This window comes from Venturia canescens, chromosome 1 (genome assembly GCF_019457755.1).
Source record: "Venturia canescens isolate UGA chromosome 1, ASM1945775v1, whole genome shotgun sequence".
Taxonomy (NCBI): domain Eukaryota; kingdom Metazoa; phylum Arthropoda; class Insecta; order Hymenoptera; family Ichneumonidae; genus Venturia; species Venturia canescens.
The window spans coordinates 37,103,863-37,125,002 of NC_057421.1; the positions used below are offsets into that span (position 1 = coordinate 37,103,863).

The 21,140-nt window shown below is 37.2% G+C and overlaps 2 protein-coding genes across 2 annotated transcripts in view; one reads left to right on the forward strand and one right to left on the reverse strand.

Moving 5' to 3' along the window:
• The window catches only part of LOC122417190 (uncharacterized), a 49,661-nt gene extending 30,333 nt beyond the window's left edge, over positions 1–19,328 (reverse strand). The window contains exon 1 of the mRNA XM_043430519.1: positions 18,106–19,328. Within this exon, the coding sequence (XP_043286454.1) occupies positions 18,106–18,688 (583 nt within the window). The 5' untranslated portion in view covers positions 18,689–19,328. The remainder of the gene's footprint in view (positions 1–18,105) is intronic.
• The window catches only part of LOC122411591 (uncharacterized), a 206,299-nt gene that overhangs the window by 77,756 nt on the left and 107,403 nt on the right, over positions 1–21,140 (forward strand). The window lies entirely within an intron of this gene.

Consider the following 21,140-nt stretch of genomic DNA (forward strand, 5'->3'; position numbering starts at 1 on the left):
ATTCATGTTATGCGCTATACTGCCATGAACCGGGACGAATAACATACATTTGTTCGTCCAGATGCAAAAACAGAAAATAATGTGACCGAACTAATAAAATGAATATGGTCGTCCGGAATAATGTTGTATTTCCAGATTCCAGGTTCATAGGAAAGCAGCACATATTCATATAAATTGTCAAGTATAGAGGGAAATATTCATATAGAAATTGTTAACTATCATGGGACTTTAAATCAGATATTTATCAGCGAATTGTTTATTTGTTCTAATAATATTGTTGTATTATTGTGTGATACTTTCGTGTGTGTTTTTTTACTTTTTGTTTATGTTTTTAATGCCCGCCCCGACCAGCAAAACCTCGGCTTCGCCTCGGTCCTGCAAAAGTCGGGCGGGCGCCCCCCCCCCCCCCCCCCCTCACGATTGCTAGTAATTATTGAACGTACTTTCGGCTACGGGATCAAGAAAAATAGTATACAACCCACGGCCCTAATGTTACATGCCAGGAAATCCAACTTTCGGGCCTAGGGTCGTAATATACTATTTTTAACATTTTCAATAGCTGTAACGTTCGTTTCCAAAACAACTCCGATTTATATTAACTGTGTGTTGATTGAAGAATATTGAAATTTTTCCAAAATTCGTTACCCTGTAGGAATCGCTCGTCGTTATAATAATATTTCATTTCACGTGTGATAAGCGAGTAACGCTGCGCCAAACACTCGTCTCTGCAGTATGCAGTCAATGCACGTAGCGATACACTTCCACATACTGGACTGGCTCTGGTGGCCCTGCATCATCCACGGTCAACAGCCGGCAACAAAATCCTCAAGCTGCCGTAGGGTCGTATTACACACAGGAAGCATGCTTTTTATTTGAATTCTTAACACCCGGTACGAAACATTTCTCAGACCTTGAAGAAGCAATAATAAGGACTATGCAATTGAAATGCTGGGACGGCGCTGTTGTAAAAGATCAAACAACGGTCTCAATATGAAAGTTTAACATCTTGTTTGCATGGGGAACCTCGGAGCCTTTTTCACCACTCTTAACATTTTTACTTTTGAGAATGTGTTTTTTTTCGGTTTTGAACCACTGAAGTCTTACGTCAAGAAATGATTCGCGTAATTTGTTGTGTCGTCAAGTGTTGTATCAGTTATCATCGTGGGCTTGCGATTTCATAAACATCGCTGTAATATTCTGTTCCAGTAGGGTCGAAAAAAATTTTAACTTTCAAAAATAGTGAACTTTTCGAGCAAAATAAGAAACCAAACGGAGATTCTGCAGCTCCCCCACCACACGAAATCTTTTCTTGCCTTCTACGATGTAATTGTAAGCTGTAGTTCCATATAGATCCTTCTCTCCCTGTCGATATGACGTCATGTAGAGGTATCATAAAGTATAAAGTTTTCGTAAAGCCCCTACACAACTACAAATGCCTGCCGATACATATATTATTGCCATGTGTTATGGCAATAGGATCTTGTGGAGGTCTTGCGTGTGTTGTTCAACAGAGCTCAGCCAGGCAGCCTTGAAATTGTCATCAGTAAAAATAGTAGTCGCGTAGGAAGAAAACGGTAAAACATTCAACTGTTGACTCGTATACGAATTCATTAGTAGGCTACTAATAATACAACGTGCACCACAGTTGATTTTCACTGGTTAATTTCTATATAGACAAGTTTACGCCGCGGGCTTATAATGAAAAGGACTTTCCTCGATAAGGTGAAATAAAAGCCCGTTAGAAAGTATGTCTCGATTAGTTCGTTTTTTCTGGATGTCTGTGGTCCTGAACGTTTTTTTTTCTTTTTTTCACTCTGAGCCGCAAGCGCAAGCAGTCTCTCACACCGTTCATACGCGAAGGGACCAGTAATTGAAAGCTGTTACGCTTGGTATTTTATGAGTTTATCCTCGAGGCATGCAAAAGTCGATTCTCAAAGTAAAATCACAGTGAACTGGCGCTCACGACTCAAGAAGTGCAGCGAGGCAAGAGGTGTGCGAGGTAATGAGGGAACTCTACTAAAATACGAACCTCCTAATTAAAAAAAAAAAAAAAAAAAAAAAAAAAAAAAATTATCAAAAAGCGACTGGAACGAGCACTAAATTGCAAAAAAAAAAACACTTATGCCTCTCTAGGAATCAATAGGCACACTCGGGGAGTAATATAAAACTCAGCTATTTTGCTAAAGCGGAGCTTCGATCTTAGAAATGTCGAAACTCGTCACGACGAAGTCTTATTTTTTCCAGTAGCATGAATAAATCGGATTAGAAAGTCCAATATTGTAAATGGTTCAAAATTTCTGACTTTGGAAAAAAAACGGTAAATATGGTGAATCGAGACTGCAGCTTAAAACTCCACGAAATTTTTTTTGAGTATTCGTTATCACTAAACAACAGTATAACATATCATTTTAATGAGGGAGAAGATTTCCAGCATCATAAAAAGCATAAAAAATCAACATCCAAAACAGATATCGGAACATAATTACATATCGTTCTACACGGTGTATGAGTGGGATCATTGGACACACGCACGCACGCGCGCGCACATACACACCCTTTGTCTGGGAACCGCACACACATCGAAGGTGCTTCAAACCCGGCCAATGATTAGGCACACACATCAAAAGTGTTCCGAACCCACACGACGATTAGCGTACTTTTTTCGATGTATGTGCGGAATCGTTCGATGGGTTTGGAGTACCTTCGATGTGTGTATGGTTCCCGGACAGGGGTGCGCGCGCGCGTGTGTGTGTCACATATGTACTGTACATTTTACCTTTATACCTGTATTACTTTGTATGGTTGATTTTTAAAATTTTTTATGGTGTAGGAGTTCCTCCCCTTTCTTAAAATTTCATGGGATATCATTTTTTCATGATAAAAAATGTAAAAAAAATCGTGCAGTTTTGAATTGCAGCCCCAATTTGACATATATTTACCACGAGGTTTAAAGAGTTGACTACACAAATTCAATGAATCTGATAAAAAAAACTTTCACCCCATGAATTTTGTATTCGCACCTGTGGCGTGGCCAATTTTTTATCGAGCTGTTCGAGCGCTTAGCGAGGCATGATCGAAGCGATTCAAGGGTCAAAGGGATAATCGAGGTCCGTCAATTATCCTGCGAAGAGGTTTCTCAGTAGCGCTGAGTGCGAATGAACACTCGAGGTCACCGGTGTTATGGCATGAGCGCATTATCGTCTCTCACTTACTCAGACCTTCACGGATCTCTTAACTTTTTACTGTTTTTCTCATAGTGCATAAAAAAATTATCTCATAAACTGCAATCTCCAAAAGGAGTGAGCATTCTTGAGGAACAATCTCTGCCACCAATTTTCATGAAAAATTCGAGTTTTTATCTTTCGGAGTAAAAAATAATAATATTCGCGCCTCTGATGCAATTACGAATCTCTGATAATACCATAAAAACTTTCTACGGCAAATATATATTAAAGAAAAACATGGGCTGAGGTGGAGGAGCCTTTCTAGCAGAGATTCGAACGAGCACTGGGAGACTAATTGACGAAAGGGTATAAAGAGAGCCTGGAGCAGTCAAAGTCACTATAAGGAACGGGCAAAAAATTACAAGAGTAAAACTGAAGAATAAAGAAGAAAAAAGAAAGAAAATCAAGGAAGCCGAAAGAAACTGACTGACAAGGCACCCCCGTAAATATCGAGACACGGGTCGGTATTAATAGGGCCTTTCGAACGCCTCAAGAGCGAATAAATTAGGATGCTCATCATGCGTACTATATATATTACTACCGAAGGGTTTACATATTTTTTCCAAAGCAGGTTTCGCTCCGTTCAAAAAACAAATGTGCCCCATTGTTTCCTGTACTAAAAAACGTTCTGCCTTTGAAAGAGAAAATTCAATTACATAATTGTTTTTCCTTCAACTGGAATTATTGCAACGCGAATAATAAGCATTGCCTTTTTTATATTATATTCAGAGAACGTTGCGGTCACTGTTAGGCCCAGCGTAGGTAAAAGAAATTCAGTAGACATAGCGTTTATTGCCGACATGTAGCATTTGGGAAATCGGGAATTGTTTTGAGTGAGACTTTTCTATACGTATCCTGCTTTCTTTATCGATAGTTTTTCCCCTTTTTTTATGAAAAAACGTATTTCAATCTCGACCAAAGAGGGCTGGTCGCTTTTCGGCAATTGACGCGATGAATTTCGAGTGTTACTTAGTTTTTCTATTTTTTTTTTTTTTTTTGAATATCGGTTTTCACTCCCTTTTTTCCATTATAACAACCAATCAAATTTTTGCGTTTTTTTTGTAGGAAGGGGTACTGGTCCTCTTCCATTAATTTAAAAAACTTTTGTAAAAACAGATTCATAACGAATTTCGAGCTGCTCACATCGGAAAATCTTGTCTAATCTGAATAAATGCGATTGTTGTTATTTTTTATGAAAGTAATTCAACTGTTTTTGATTAATTTATTTTAAACTACCCGCCTAGAAATTTGTTAGGGTTCACCTGTTCATGATGAGGTCATGATCAGGTTTTGAAACGGGCAATCCTATTGTTAAAAGCCTGATGTGGCCGCTATAAGGTTTTCCACAATAATTTCCAAAACAGCCTAATCTAAAATGGCCCTGATCGGGTTCGCCTAGATAAGGCCTTTTTGACCGTTATCTCATTCAGGTCCTGCTCAGGCTCGACTTAATCACGCCATATGTGGAAATCCTTATGAGATTCCAGCTGGAATCTACCACAATACTGCCTTGACAGTACTTGTTCTATTAGGTCCTTCCAAGGCTTGCCTTATGACTGGCACAAACGCGTATTCGAATAGATGGTGAATAAGTTATATTCCATTCGTGTTTTATACGAGATCCGAGTGACAAGTTTCCAAGTGATTTTCAAAGTGAGTTTCCATATATTTGATGAAGTTTTATTCTATTCGTATTTTATAAAAGATCCGAGTGACAAGTTTTCAACTGAAATCAAACAATAAAAAAATTGTATCTGAACATAAGTTGAAATGAATCGAGATGACCAACGTCGGTATAAGGCGCGTATGCGTATGCGAAGATATCGCTCTATGCGTAAATTTTCAAAAGGTATGTACAATTTTAAAGTGATTTGCATTAATTATATGAACGAATTAGAATTGTTGACATTATACAAACGAGCAAAAATTGTGTTGAGAGAATTATTGATACAAATTTGTGATTTTTCTCTTGGAAATTCTAAAATTGTGCCAATCTTAGCACACCAATCATTTTATTTTATTGTTCAATATTTCACAGATTTACATAGCCCGACAAAATTCGCCAGCGACGAGAAGAAATCCGTAAGCGTCAAAGATTTTGATCAAGCTGTTGACAGAGTCATCAACAATGCCAAGGATTGGAACGGAAATCGGGCTATACGCTAAAAAAATGCCCAATAAACGCGTATTTTTAAGAATATAAAATTATACTCTTTATCCACACGTTCCTCAAATTTGACAGTTTATAAAACATAATTATTAAATTATAGGTTACACATGTAAAAATATTCAAAAAAAGACTTATAATTTACATGATTGATTTAATAAAGATTAATAAAATAACGATGTCTTCTAGAAGTCTATGTGCACGAGATTTTCATGTAGGACAACCTGACAGTAGCCTAGTCGAAAACCCTGATCACCGCCCGGTCAGATAACCTGATCAGGGTCTGTAAACGAACGTGAACCGACCCGGACCAGGGCGCCTTATTCGGGCCTGACCAAGCAACCTGGTCACGGCCATTTGTTTCAGGGCGTAACATTTTGGAACAGGGCGTCATCAGGTGGCCTTACAAGCGCCCTACCAAGGCAGCATGGCAGCCTGACAATACCCTGAGGAGGTACCTAGGAAACTTTCTAGGCGGGTATCTAATTCTCCATAGAATGAAGGTTAGGGCATCGTCAAGGAACGATACAGGAATTATACACAATAGAATAAAAAACCAGCAAATTCATTTACCATATAAAAATGTATTAGCTTACTGAATTAAACAATTAAAGTCCAATGTTTTTTCCAGACAACCGCTCGTTTCTCCTTTCACATGATTCTATACCAGTAGATTGAAAATAGAACGGTTTTTTTTTCATTCTGCCTCGTAACACGTATTTGGTTCAGGAATAACGGCAACGCTTACGAAAACAAGACAACTGCGGACGAGCCGAATAGCGATAAATTACAAGTTGAAATGGTTCGTGATAGGCTGGTTAACATTCGGGGGCCCAGGCATTTATAAAGGGGTTACTGTCATTCCTTGAAGACTTCAATGTTATATACAGTTTTTTTATCTTAATATATATTCCGAAACCCTTCTCTGCTAGTAGAAACGTTAAAATTAACAAATAAAAATAATCTATTGAACAAATCAACGACGAACTAGTAGTCAAAGATGAGCATTCGTCGAAACCGACAACTCTTTGAAACCTAGCCCGATAACGTTGAGTCAAATATATTTCATTAAGGTAGCAGGGAAGGCTCTTTAAGTATGTGTCAAAATAAATAAACCACTCGTGCACGCTCGTTCAAACAAATTGGACGAAAGCCCCAAAAGAGAATCAGGTTGCACAGAACTGCTTTCGGCGCTTTTTTGCTACGCCCGATATTCCAAAGCGGTGACGGCCTAGTCAAGAGTTTTCGTGAAAAAAAAAAACTATATAAAAAACGATCTCTACATATTAAGCTCCTTGCACGCGATTCACCGTCTCCATTCCAAATAGAATATGCGATGGCTTCATGAAAGTAATCATGTGTGCTGTATGCCACGGAACTTCGCATCGTGGATACGGGCGCGTACGAGATGCATTAATTATTCTCTTCAAATATACTAATCGTCAAATCATAAAACGAATTATTCATCTATAAAGAATTATTAATCTCTGAGAAAAACATTGAGAGAAAATGAAACAGGAAAATTTGGGTGTAGAAATATACAGAAATTAATTTCAATGAAAATCACATGATTTTACAAATGAAATGACCCATTGAACTTTTGATGGATGGATTCAGTAATTTGTTGTATTATGAATATTACAGCATTGAAAAAAAAAAACAGAACACTCATTATCAGATAAATCCTGACTCAACGTTCTATAGCGCTTACCTTTCACCGACACATACGGCTTATGAGAATATAGCAAATAAATGAACTAATTCGGCTGTCAGAGCCAACTGTGAAAACCATAAAAGTTGAAATAACGAAAAGTTCGGGGGATTGGGCTTTTCAGTTACACACTCACCATCGAATGCATACGCACGTTTCGTCGTTTTTTCATCGTAGACATTCTATTTTTACTACGTAAGCTTCGTAAGCTCGAAGTAACAAAAATAGTCGAAATAGCTATGGTGAATTTCGGTGGTTCGAAGGGAGTTTATACAAAATACAACGAGTGCCGCTTCAACGCAGCACAATTGTAGAGATTTTTTCACAGTGGATTGTGTATTGAAAGCCTTTATTCCGGCCTCGAGCATGAGAGGAAGGCATAATGAAAAAAAAGGAAAAACTGAAATATCTGAAAACTTTATTTTTTCCACAATTATTTAATCCGAATGTACGATAAATTGCAGTATTTTCCCGGGAACAGCATCGGATAAAACTTCGCAGAAATAGAAGAGTGCTTAATATTTGTCAGCGAACAATTGCTATTCCATCAATTAATTAAATCGTTATTACGAAAAAAAGAAATAGAAAATTAAGGAGTTTCGGTACAGGCGATACAATGTTGCCATGCTAACCCATGCTAAAAAAATTAAAAAATTCAAAAAGTTCAGAATTTTATAAAATTTGGTGAACATATTCTTTAGTGCCAAATTTGACTATACAAATTTTTTAAGATTTTTCTTCTACACAGTTATCGAGTAATTGATCACTAAAGTTCACGTGTATAAGCATAGCGTTTCCATATATATAGGTATACATTCCGGGCATAAGAAATCTGCTTTAATGCGTAATTACTCGATAACCAAGTAGAAAAAAATTTTGAAAAAATTTGTGTTTTCGCACTTGATGTTGAAGAACATTATCACCAAATTTCATCAATTTCTTAACATTTAGACTTTTGTACCGAAACTCCTTAAGGAAATTTTTGAGAATCAAGGTAGTGTTATCCCGTGCAATTACTATCCTTTACTTTTTTCCAATGATTTATTGCGAGATAATTCTTATCTCTGTGCGTAATCGAAGCTTGCGATCCAAGTTGGTCTATCGTGTTGTTTCTCCTTGTCGCAATTGCGGTCATGCCTCGCTTGATTTCAATCTCACCCAATGAATCCCGATTTAATCCGGTTTTTGTTTTAAAATATATAGTCAAATATAGCAATTAGAGAAACTCGAGAAGGCTTTCAATAACGAATAGCGGGAAAGCTGGTTCAATAATTGTGACTTATTTCTTTTTTTTATATTGAAATTACTTTTACATTGATGTGGAATCTACAAATCTATACGGAAGTAAATGATTTTCTATTTATGCAGATCGGTTTCCTAGAAGATTTCACTGTCATTGGTTGAACGCCCTTGGTGGCGTATACTTCAAGATAATTTCTCACTTATACCAAGTTAAAAAATGCAATCTACTGTCTAAAACTCTTGCAGAAGATAATATTAACCCACTTGATCTACGCAGTAATTTCGTTCGAGATGACTGGTCAGATTTAATAGATAAAAACTACAATAAATAAATGAATTAATAAACTGCTTAATGACGATAAGTAATAATGCAAAGCTCGAAGTAAAATCAGACAAAAAGTCCTCAAGATTGAATATAAGCGAGAAGTGAATCACCAGTCAAAATTCTTCAAATTTCAAACATTCTAGCACACGAGACGAAGTAAAAAAATGATCGTTTACTACGTACAAGTTCAAAGATTACGATTTCGACATGCCAGATTTCGAAGTGGTCTAGTCTCATAAGCACTAAAAATGATAAAATGATCGTTATCCGGTGAATACCAGGTTCTGCAGTTGTCAAACCATCGTCTAACACTCGCGATGAAGGAAAAATAAAATCAAATAGAAAAATAAATTTGAAAAAGTCAGCCACGCAGAGGTGCGTCGATCGTTGTTGAGAACGGCATACCATAAAAGAGAAGGCCCAAGTTTTTGCATGTGTGCAGTCTGGCGGGTTCAATTTTTCAAGGAGCTCGGCTTACAAAGCGTGCATAATGCGAAGTCGCGCAGTCGCTCTCGTGGTCTCGTGCAATCAGAGCCGCCTACCCAGTTACTGCAAAGCTTCAAGGGCCGACCAATAACCCATGAGCAACACAATATTTCTATATATAAACATGGAAATATATAAATGTATACTATATACTAAATATATACATAAGATGGTAAATTGAGCAGGTATAGCAACCCACCCAGCTAATCCTTTAGAGGAAAATTTCCTTGGTCCGTCTTTCGATCTTTCGATCTCTTGACGCGCCCTACCCTATATATAGAACACCGAACACATGTATCACAAGCATCAGACATATATAAACATTTATGTCACGAGCAACCACAACGTCGACGGCCCTCACGACAAATGATGTACCATTTTCAAAGCGTTTGCGAATGGCCGACTCGAAATTCTTTGTTGGCATTCTTAATGGCAATTATGAATACACTCGACGCCTCCAATGAATGATGAATACTGCAGATAATGATGTGTCAGTGCAACCGGTTTACCCGATAACCTTAGTTTTCTTTCAATTTCCAGCTATATTGCCAAAGAATAATAATATTAATAATAATTCGTCAGTACAATTAATCTTGTAAGCTATCTCTTACAAAATTGACAAGAGATTCGTCTGACCAATGTTTTATATCCGAAGATCGTCAAAGTTTCGTTGATCGAAGATCGACACTTTTTGGAGTTGTGATTAGGTTATCATATGTCCCAATAAATTACGATGGATATTACTTTTTTATTTTTGGTTCGACAAAATCATGTTGTTACGTTATCCAGGCTCAGAACGCGTATGATGTTGAAAATGATTAAGAGTGCCTATAACGTGGTACCGTAGTAGAATGATTTCTGTGATTTCACTCAGCAGCCGTCGATCCGGTCGGTCTATGACATTCAATGTTCAGAGAAATAACCGAGCGAGATCCGAAACCCGGTCGGATAGGATGATTGGTGTAAAAGCAATTAATGATTCGATTCAGACCAGATTCGAAATGTATCTGAATGTTAGACTATGCCATAAATCGTTTTGGAAGCTGTAACGATCGGTGAGGCTCGAGTCTCGATACTAAGAAATACGACACCATAGGAAAGCGAAGAAGACTTTAATGTCCGGTACTAGAAATGAATCACGCAAAAAAATAATGAGACATTATATGGACATATCGTATAGCAATAACAATGTCTAGTTAAACCAGATCCAGGTCAATATAGAGCGATAATGCAATCTGAGCAAGCACGCAGTCGAGATAAATCAATCGAAAAATATAAAAATGTATTTGGTTTCAACACCAATATTTCCAATAAACTTGAAAAATCGAAGCAATCGAAGCGAGATGAGGTTTCGATTGTTTTAAAATAATAAGAAACGATTTGTGTTGATTTTGCAAAATTTATTCGAATTTAAAGTCGTAAGAACAATAGAAAAATGAAAAACTTCTCGAATTGTAAATGAACCAGCACAGAAGACGCTCACAAAGGCGCTTATGTCACGAATATTTAACGCAGAGAGCACATCAATTTACATAGTTTAAAGGATCGCTCAATTGATTTGGATTCAATAAAATACCTAGAATCCTTAGCACCAATTGTTAGTGGCTAATAAAGGAAACGAATCAAGAGAAAGAAAACCGAGTCATTTATACGTTGCGTATCCATAGCTCGTTATGAATATAAATAAGTAAGAGAGAGAGAGAGAGAGAGAGATAATGATTATTTATTTGGTAGGATTTATGTACGAACCAGGAGATCTATGGGGATTAAAGGAGAAAACGAGATCGATCTTTTAGACCCGCATATTGCTAAAGATCAAATGATGGTCTCAAGGCAAAGTTACTCTATACAATAAAATATTAATACTACATTCATTTCTATATATCCCGTAGTATTCATACAAAGGACTAATATAAAAAGGTGCATTTACAATCTCTTATTCAACTGCGCGTTCGATACATCTGCTAGAAGATTTAACCTCTTTTGGCCTCAGGTTCCCCGGTCCCGATACTTATCAAACGAAGAGAATCGTGATCTTCATTTCTTTCATACGCCTGCAATACTATATACTACCTACGTAAATACGTCTTGTACAGACTTTGATAATTACACCCTGGAAATCGGCACCGATCGGAATATCGGAGTTCTTTGCCTTGCCGAACAATAACATCACTCTGACACAATAATATTTCACTTCTTAAAATAGCCCAATAAATTTCACACTTTTATATCCATGCGAGCATTCTTTTAATTGGTAATAAGGAGCAGAGAGAGAGAGAGAGAGATGCGAAAAAATAGTACACGGACGAAAATGAAATGACCTCAATAATCAATTCATGAAAATCTATCAAGTAGCGGAAAGTTGTCGCTACCGAGAACAAAATTTCCAAAATTTCTTTTTCTCTAGGAATATTTAATATTACAAAGAGAGTCACGCAACAAAACGCTTCGAATAATAATCAACGATTTTATAAAACAAGTATCAGAACATTATTGGTAATGTGCTTAAACGGCGTTGGCGTATGACAGTTGGAAATGATGTCTCGGAATGAGTGCAATACCAGGGATATAAAAAAATTTATTTAAAAAAGAGAGGGAAAGAACTAATACCATCGCATGTAAGTCGAAAAAAATTAATCACAGCGCACAGCACTAGGATATTGTTCGAATCAATGCAACACAGTTTACAAAAACCGTGTGATGGCTGAAGAACCCGTCACTGCTAATCGTTTGAGCCTTTACGCGACGAGCAACAACGTCTTATGTCCTCTGCAAAGATTCACTAAAATTCATAGGGCCAGAAAACCATAAAGCGCTAAATACAAAAATCTGAATTGATTATTTTCCCCCGATTAATCATTGATAAGATATTCATTGATTGGTAACCCAACTGAATGCCTAACTCTCATTTACGATCTTGTTCTCTCTTATCATGATACATAAGGAAAAAGAAACTTTTCTTCCCCCGAATAATAAACACATAATATCGATCTTCCCTCTAAACTCTACATGTATAAATAAAATTGAGTACTGGCAAAATCATTCGTTCGCTCGTGTCACAAAAAAATAATGCTTGATAAAAAAAAATAGTCTCGAAATGCCCGTCTGAAATACACACCTGGTTACGGGCGATAGAGCTAGCCAGTTATGCAGTTAACTCTCGCAATTCGTTCGTCTCTCTTGCTTTCTGCCACGCTTTCTGGGCGTGTCGGTGTTAGCGAGCTCGTTTTGCTGTACACGGGGGTTATGATACTCCGATTCTACGCACACGGTACGTAGATGCATACAAGTGAAATAACACCAGCATGAGACAACTCTACGACAACACCGGTGTCGCGTGGGCCGAACTATATTATACCCCAAGATACTGCGGCCCGGTTTCGCGTGAGACTCAAAACACTTCGTCGACGGATGAAAGCCGAGAAGGATGTATGTGAAATTCCACGGTACTTGAATCACCTTACTTTTAGCGACGGTCAAAAAAATTATCCAAAGTAACATTGGAATAATTCTGCAAATTATTACAGCGCTTAATAAAAATGATGAAAAATTGCTTAAACCCATGGATGTTCCTAGTTTTAAGGAGTCTCTAGAGACTATCGGTGGATAAACTTCTGAAAGCCCAAAACCGAATTTTGCGATGAAATTTGGCATACACCTTCTATTGAGCAATACAAGAGTCCCCTTAAAAGGATTTTTGGCGACTCGCAATATTTTCCAAAATACTGAATTCTTCCTGAATAATTGAAACACGCTCTGATATACCTACACGGAGAGAAAAAAATAGTAAGAATTACTATGCTGCCATGGTATTGGGCTTCTATATCGCCCATTTTGAAGGTTTTTACCAAAAATATTGTAATTTCAAAGTCAATTCTGAATGAAAATTTTTTAATTCCGTATTTTGATGTGACAAAGATTTAAACTGTGCTATTTTTTCCTAACATAGTTCACCAAGGAAACGTTGTCAAATTTATGTTGACTGGATGATGAACTGTCAAGTATAATTATTATGCCGTTTTGCTATACTTAATACCGTTTTCACAATTGAAATTTACAGTTGAACATAGTAACATTTGAGGAGCTCGAACACAAGAATCGATCATACGCCAAAGTCTTTCGAAATTTACTATGGTAAATAACAGAATTTCATTCGCGATTGTATACGACAATATATCGGTATACATGTGTACCGATGTATTTATTTTGACATCACTCATCAATTTTCAACGAGTCGCTTCACAAAAAATGACTATGTATGTTCGTAAGAATTAATAAATATTACCGATATAGAACTCTACTTCTATGGCACCATAGTAGTTTTTAGTGAAATTTTCTCTCCGTGTATATATATCTCTTGCCACGCGCTATTGCTGCTTTCACAGGCACTTCAGTTTACCCTCACACTCGCGCGTTGCTACCCCCACTCTTTACATGCCACTACTCCTCTTCCATCAATCTTTTGATTATTGTTATCAAAGTTATTTAAAAAATAAAACATTTGTTCAAATGTTAAACTGTTAGGTCTCGGATTTTATAAAGGAAAAAAATCCCAGGTTTTGGTTACAGCAAAATTTGAATTTTATATGTGACTGAAGTATCTTATTATTTCATTAAATTTTTTCTCAAGTAGATTTTTTAAAAGGAAAAAAACCGGGTTTGGTTACAATAAGTTTTGGATCTTATATAAAATTCAAACCTTGCTGTAACCAAATCTTGGGGTTTTTTCCTTTAAAATCCAGAAAATACCTGGTTTGAACGATGCCATAATTTTTAAGATTGAACTCTATAAAATTCAAACTCCAACTCCTAAGTCATAATCTAAAAATCCGCCACTAGCAGAGTGGGGATACTGACCGAGCGAGACGAACGATATAGATATACTCGCTCGTGTTTAAAAAGCAAGTTTAACATTTAATATCTCGGTAAATATTGCGAGTCGCCAAAAATCCTTTTAAGCGGACTCTTGTATTGCTTAATAGAAGAATAGAAGCTGGTACTTGATAATAATATTTTGGAAATCACATTGAAAATTTAGGAAGAAACCGATTCATTTTTTTTTTTTTTTTTTTCAAGCGATACGGAGCATTTATCAAGTTTTCAGACAAGCGCATTCCAGCACGGTTCAACAACTGCACGCACACACTGAACAATCGCGCGATCCCTAGAACTCCGACAAACGAAGGCGCGCATATTAGCTCTTGTCCCGGTGACAGTGGATTCGCACGGACCGGTAGAGTAGTTATGTCGTATGCTGAGCGACGAAACGAATGGAGTTGGCAGGTCGAGAGAACGCCCATTACATCGAGCGAACAAACGCACCGAGAATCACGCAAGAAATACTTCAGAGCCAGACAGGCTGTGACAGAGAAGCAGGAGCTCTCTTTGCCGAGCGAGAGGATGGAAGGCATTAAAAAGTACGTTGCAACCGAGCTCGGAAACGCATATGTATTTTTCTACGTACATTCGTTTTCCTCTCTTTCTCTCAGAACACGCGCCACTTCGCTAGATCTACGTGGTCGTTTGGGTAAATGCGTGGGCGCTGTCCAAAGAGTATGCGACTTAAGAAAAAGAGAAAGAGTCGTGTGTGGTTGCTGTAATATCCAGATGCTGTGTGTCACCATATGTCCTCTTGCAGCCTCTCCCTCTCACTGTCTCTCTCTCTCTCTCTCTCTCCCTCCCTCCCCCCGGCATTTTTCTTCATTCTAGTTGAGCGAAACACTGATTGTAAGAATGCTGAAGGCACAGATTTTATTTTGCTTTCGAAAAGCAAGCTAGCTTGGTTCTATAAAATAAAAAGACAATTTGGAAGTATCTTGATCCACGTCAGCAATATCAGGTGTATGCAGATCGAACGAGTCCCTCGACTTCTCGATCTCTTCTCGATTTTGCGACCGAGAGATTCCTCTTATTTGTAAATAATTTAGATAAAGTCTTTCCAAGGGGAATAGTGTAATTTAAAAAGCCATTATGTTTGATAACGTCACACATCTTACTAATACAGTTGAATAAAAATATTCGTCCTGATTCTACGGGTCTCGCACCTTCGCGGTGTTTTTTACTTGCCGCAGCATTAAAAAAGTAAAATTGAACATGGCTTTCGTGCAGCAGTATGCACTTCTATGAAAATATATAAGCAGATTATCAAAGTTATAAGCATTGCGAATAAACTGAAAAACAAAACACTCGCACTACGATTATTGCACTTCCTATCGACAAGTTACTTCCTCAACAGCCCCCTCGTTCATGGAAGTTGAAACAGATACGAAGAACTTGCTCAAATGCGATCGGAAACAAAAGATCTTCCATCACACTCGCTAATCGGTAACATTGATTGCACAGACTTCTAAGTAATGTAATGAATTCATGCATGAAAACAATCCTATCAAGTCGAAATAAACTTTATCTTGTCACACGACATGAACTAATGGGAAAATCACAAAATTTGTCAGTACACGAAGAGACTCTTATACGAATATTTCAGATGAATAGATAGAAAAATTTGTTATGTTTTGTAGCAGCGCTGTTGTATATCGCCATTCTATTACATTTCACCAAAGTGCATACAGTAACAGGCTAAATTTAGGTCTGCATGTGACATTCTTACATCAAATGATGTATCAATATCTGAATGTCACTCGTGTCTTTGATGAAATGTTAAAAATTGGTAAATTGGACTGGACAAATTGGTGAAATGTCAAAAATGTTTCCATTGTTGAGTCGCACCGTCCAAAAAGAAGTAAATTTTCTTTTCGACAAAGATTTACTTGACAAATACCGCTTATGAACGAAGCGATTGCTTGAAAACGAAAATACGAAGCTATGCAATTTTTCGTATAGCACAGAGAAACGATTGCTATGGTATCTCCTGAATTTTCATCGAATCATTTCATTTTTTACTATGTTTTTAATCAAAATTCGATCGATTTTCATTTTTGATATAGTACAGCGCGTTATTTACTATGGACTGTGGTAATGGTTTCCCAAACTTTTGCATTATTTGACACACTCTGTAGCGATTATTATTGTAATATCGATATGGTTCGACATTACTATAAAAACATAGTAATTATTGCTATAAAAGTCTCTCCGTGTATTATGGTAAACAATTGTCACCATCAAAACTATTGGACGCATTGTCTGAACGGTTTATTTATAAGACTCGAAAGAATGGAATTCTCGTTACTTAATCGATCTTCCACGGTATGATTATGCTTTGAATAACGAACGATTCAATAGTGCAATATTCATCTCGGCAATAAAATATATCTCATGTCTGCCACCGATACTGTCGTAAATAATTCACACGCCCGCTCCTAGTTGATCAACGGAAGAGAAATTAGCTAGCGTTACTAAACGTTATGAGATATTGAAACTAAACGTTCACGCAGGAGTGTTCTGCCTTCGGGGGAAATGATTAAGTGCATACAATATTTTATATGTACATATGCTATAGTTTTACGTAGATATAAATGTTTATGCACGGATTTTGATACGCGCATATATGCAGGTAAGCGCGACGGTCTATTAGCGTTTTAAATGGTTGTTGAACATCTCGTCGTTGACAACGAGTTTCAACGCTGAATCAAAACGACCGAGAATACCACTTTTCTGCAATAGAAGAAAAAAATCTTTGACAGAAAGTGAAAAAAAAGGTATAGCCAATGGAGCTTAAATTATAAGGATCGACGCGATCGTGTCATTTTTCCGGAAGGCCTTTGGATATACCCGGAAGGCATCACTGGATAATCTTATGTACTCGTGGGCCCGTAATCATGATACGTTTATGTGCACAGAGGCGAATAGACACTGCGGTGTCCGGTGTAGCGGAGGCTTGACGACGATTATAGCATCAACGAAAATATCTACTGATGTACCACAACGGAATTGAATAAAAATAGTCTGACGATGGTTTTCCATGTAAAATTAAACGAAAAATACAATTTTCTAATAAGGATTATTTTTCAATAAGCGATCAGCCTTTTTCGTTGATTATATAGCGCCTTTCAAGCCACTTTGTTTATATTAATATAATCCAACGACTGGATCATGCATCTTATGCACATAAATCGGTATAGAAGATCCTTCAAGATACATTAACATGGCAAAACACGAACTGGCTCGGCGCCCTTTTACCCACGTTGTATGTAACTTGATCCATCATAAATGAGCAAACGACATACGGAATCTCGTTACACGCTCTTTATCGTTCGTCCTGCTTATTCGTAATAATTATGGAAAGTTTTCTTCCTAAGGTTTAACTCTCACCCGCTGATAATAATTCAATACAGTTGCTTGATTTCCCATTCAACGCATTCTTTTTTTTTTTTTTATTGCCAACCCTCATACGAGATACTTATCTGCACGTCATAAGGAATGACATATGCGTCATGGGGCTTTGGTGTAACCAATGCATAATTGATGCAGGCACGTTAATGGAAAGAAGTTGAGCAATCTAAAATTTTCTTATCAATGTTTCGTGTTACTTCAACTCCTGTATCGAACGATCTTTTCATAGAATAACGCGTTAAGAAATAACTAGATTAAATGTTGAATCCGGATAGATTTTATTTTGTGCATGATCAAATACGGAATTCTGATGAATGCCCACTATTTTGCGGGTATAAAAATCGTCTAATCCCCCGAATATAAGGTATCGCGAATCGCAAGTTGCCTTCGCCCTTTACAAACTAAGATTCTAAATTATTTCGATCTGTCATTTTCAACCGTTATACTTCTCCTACAACTGTTGTCATAGTAGTGCCAGTTATCAGCCGCGAGCTTATTTATACTGATTATTTGTTCACATAAGAGCCCCGAGCTGGTCGTTTGAATTCGAGAAAGGCGTATCACGGTTTGATGACGAAAGTGCGTCTAAAAATAGGGGATCATACACGACCTTATTTAATTAATTCAATAATGAAGTTTCTTAAAGGATATAAACGCTCACCTCTAACTGCTGCATTGAGTCGATCCAAATTTGCCAAAGTCAATGGTATAGGTCCAAAATTCATCACAATTTTTCCAACATGACGTAGATCACCAAAACCCGAATCTCTGCGGGCCATGAATATTCCAGTATAACTTCGTCGAACGTAAGACGCGCATGTATCGTTGAGCACGAGTTCGAGGGTCGTATTGAGAAATCCTTTTATAGCTCTTTTCACCCTCACTCGAGCCGAATGTCCTCTCCGCAATTCTTTTATTTTACCGGTAAATATGTAATCAGCCTGATGTATCTTGTCGAGAAAAATCGTTTCGTTTTTTATGTCTGCGGTAAGATTGGCACGACAGGCGAGCAATTCGCGCGTCGTCGGTGTTGTCGCAACAGCATGAACACCGAAGATCGACAGAACGAGTAACGACGTTATTATTCTTAAAGTTTTTGCCATCATTGCACCTGTGACAGTCGATGATTTCTCACTCGTAAATTCGTCGCTTGTACGACGCGTCCAGCACCGCGATTTATTCAAACTGATCGGAAAGATATGATCACTTTTCACTTGCTTACGTTCATTCGACGATAACAACATGGCATCAGAGTTATTCCAGTGGGATTGCGTTCCGATTTTCGAAAACACTTTATGCAGAAATTCGATCGAAATAAGCAATTTCGAAGTATCAGCTCAACCAATTTCCGTCGATACCAATTTTTCAAAGATAATATTTGTATATGCCAAGAAAATTTTTTCGAAAATATATTTATCAAGTACTCCTCCAATGTTGAATTTTTATTCTATTCGACTGTGAACAACAAGATCAAGTTCTGTCATACTCAACGTCGTGTATAAAAGTCCAAATATTTTCCGAAATTTTTCCCATCGAGGTTACTCAAGTAATATACATTGAATAGCTCAAATCTCAGAGAAGAAAAAAAAAGTATTCTCGAGTATGCTTGCGGGGCTCGTCGTGCACCGTCCAATTCTCGAGCGACTGTTCAAGTGGGGAAGAATGTGGGATATTTGTACCGACCACTTGACCAACGATTACGAGGGCGGCTTAGCCCGTTATCCGAAGTGGACTCTGGTTGATTTTTTGTCAATATAACAAGAAATCTCGGTTCCAAAGATTTGAGAAATCAAAAAAAAATAGGAGTTCCTGTCGAATGCTAATAGAAGTGCCAGTACGGTTGAAATATTAAATATGGCACATGAATGTTCTGAAAAATTTCGATACGTTTATGAACGTGTTACGCATCGGTGTAATGGAAAAATTTTAAAAATTAAAGAAGAGGGATGACAAGGTGGACCAAGTTACGATGGACCCGGACACTTCTTGTTCGAAGACGACTTCTGATCGAGAGATATCGCTGGAAAGTGCGCCCCGGCGGCTCATACGTATAAATATAGATAGAGTAAGCAAAAGGCGTCAAGACCGCGAGAGAGTCTTCTAAATGGAAACGAGTCCGATCCTTCCCGACTAGAAATTTTGGTAAGGATATCCTGGTTTTGTGTAGGGTCCTGATAAGGTTATCCGAAGTGTGGTATGCCTTATAAGGTCCTCATGATATCCGTGCATGGATAACCTTATTAATGTACACTGAATGATTTCCACAAAAGGTTCATCTATGGTTCTAGTGTGGAGAACCTGCCTGAGGATAACCCGATAATGTTCTCATAAGGATTAAGTGTGGACAGCCTGTGTAAGGTTCACCTGCTAGTTGCCTGAAGAGGTTTAAGCATGGTAAAAAATAACGCAGTAAATAAATGTTGACTGCGTGTGACAAATTTCGAAAAAGATGAAAATAAGTAACTTCTCGAAAGCAATTAAAAAAAAAAATAGAACTATATGTCACTGTAATTGTTACTGGATTTTACGTTAGAATGAGATTAAAATGGGATGAGTTACATGAATCGAAACAACTTATTAAAATTCAATTTTGTATGAATTTATTAAAATATTGTTCAAACATAACGGCTGTGCGATTTGAAAAAACGATGTTAATCATTTTTAATCCATAAACAAAATAGCTATGTTGTCATAGCAAAAATAGCTTGTTGACTTTATAAGTTGCAGAAAATTTTGAAAATTTATTTTGAATAAGGCGCCTTTGTTTGTATAGCATTTGCGAATCCGTGACCCTATAGCTTTATAGCTGATGAACGGTTACTTCGCTATAGCGCTGCTATGATAATAACACGCTTATTCTGACTTAGTTTCGTTGGGTCGTGCCTTGAATCGCTTACGATAATTTTATTCTGGAAAAAATAAATAAAGAGTTTTGTGGTTTTATTCAAATAAGTTCAATTATATTCAAAAATTTTTTATGTAATTTTGAATTTCCCCATATAATGAAAGTGATTAAATAATAGTATATTTCCGTTTCTCGTCACCCGTGGAAAGTTTTCAAGATTGTTAATTCTTGACACGATGATTAAAAGAAAAATATTTGAAGTGAAGATTTTGTTTCGCCACCAAATGTTTATTATGTCGAAAGTTAAATATTATACAGTTTGATTTTAAGTAAATGAACTGAGTGAAAAATGATATAAGTGTACATGAATTTCTGAACAAGAGTTGTTCGTGCGGTACGCTTTAGTTCATATTATGGCTGATGAAAACGAAAATTCACGACGGAGAACTCGAGAGTTGACGCGGTTAAGAGTGAAAAAATATCGTGATATTAACCGTCAAATGCCAAATACTTCTCAGGGATCTGAAGAATTAGGAAATTTCTCACAACAAGATGATCAAGGTGAAGGAAATCGTGAGATTCCCATACAACTTAATAATTTGAATACTGATGACAATAATGATCATCATAACAAAGAGAGTTCTGGTTTAGAAGGTCAAATTTTTGATGTTGTTTGTGATCTCAACGGAGAATTAGAAGAACACAGAAGGAATTACGAAGGATTGGGTGCCGAAGAGGAAGCTGAAATTGATCATGGAGATGAATATTGTGGTGATGATATAAGCGTCGAAGATGATGAGTCTGATAAGGAAACAAGCAGCGATGAAAATGAAGATGAAGAATTTGAGACC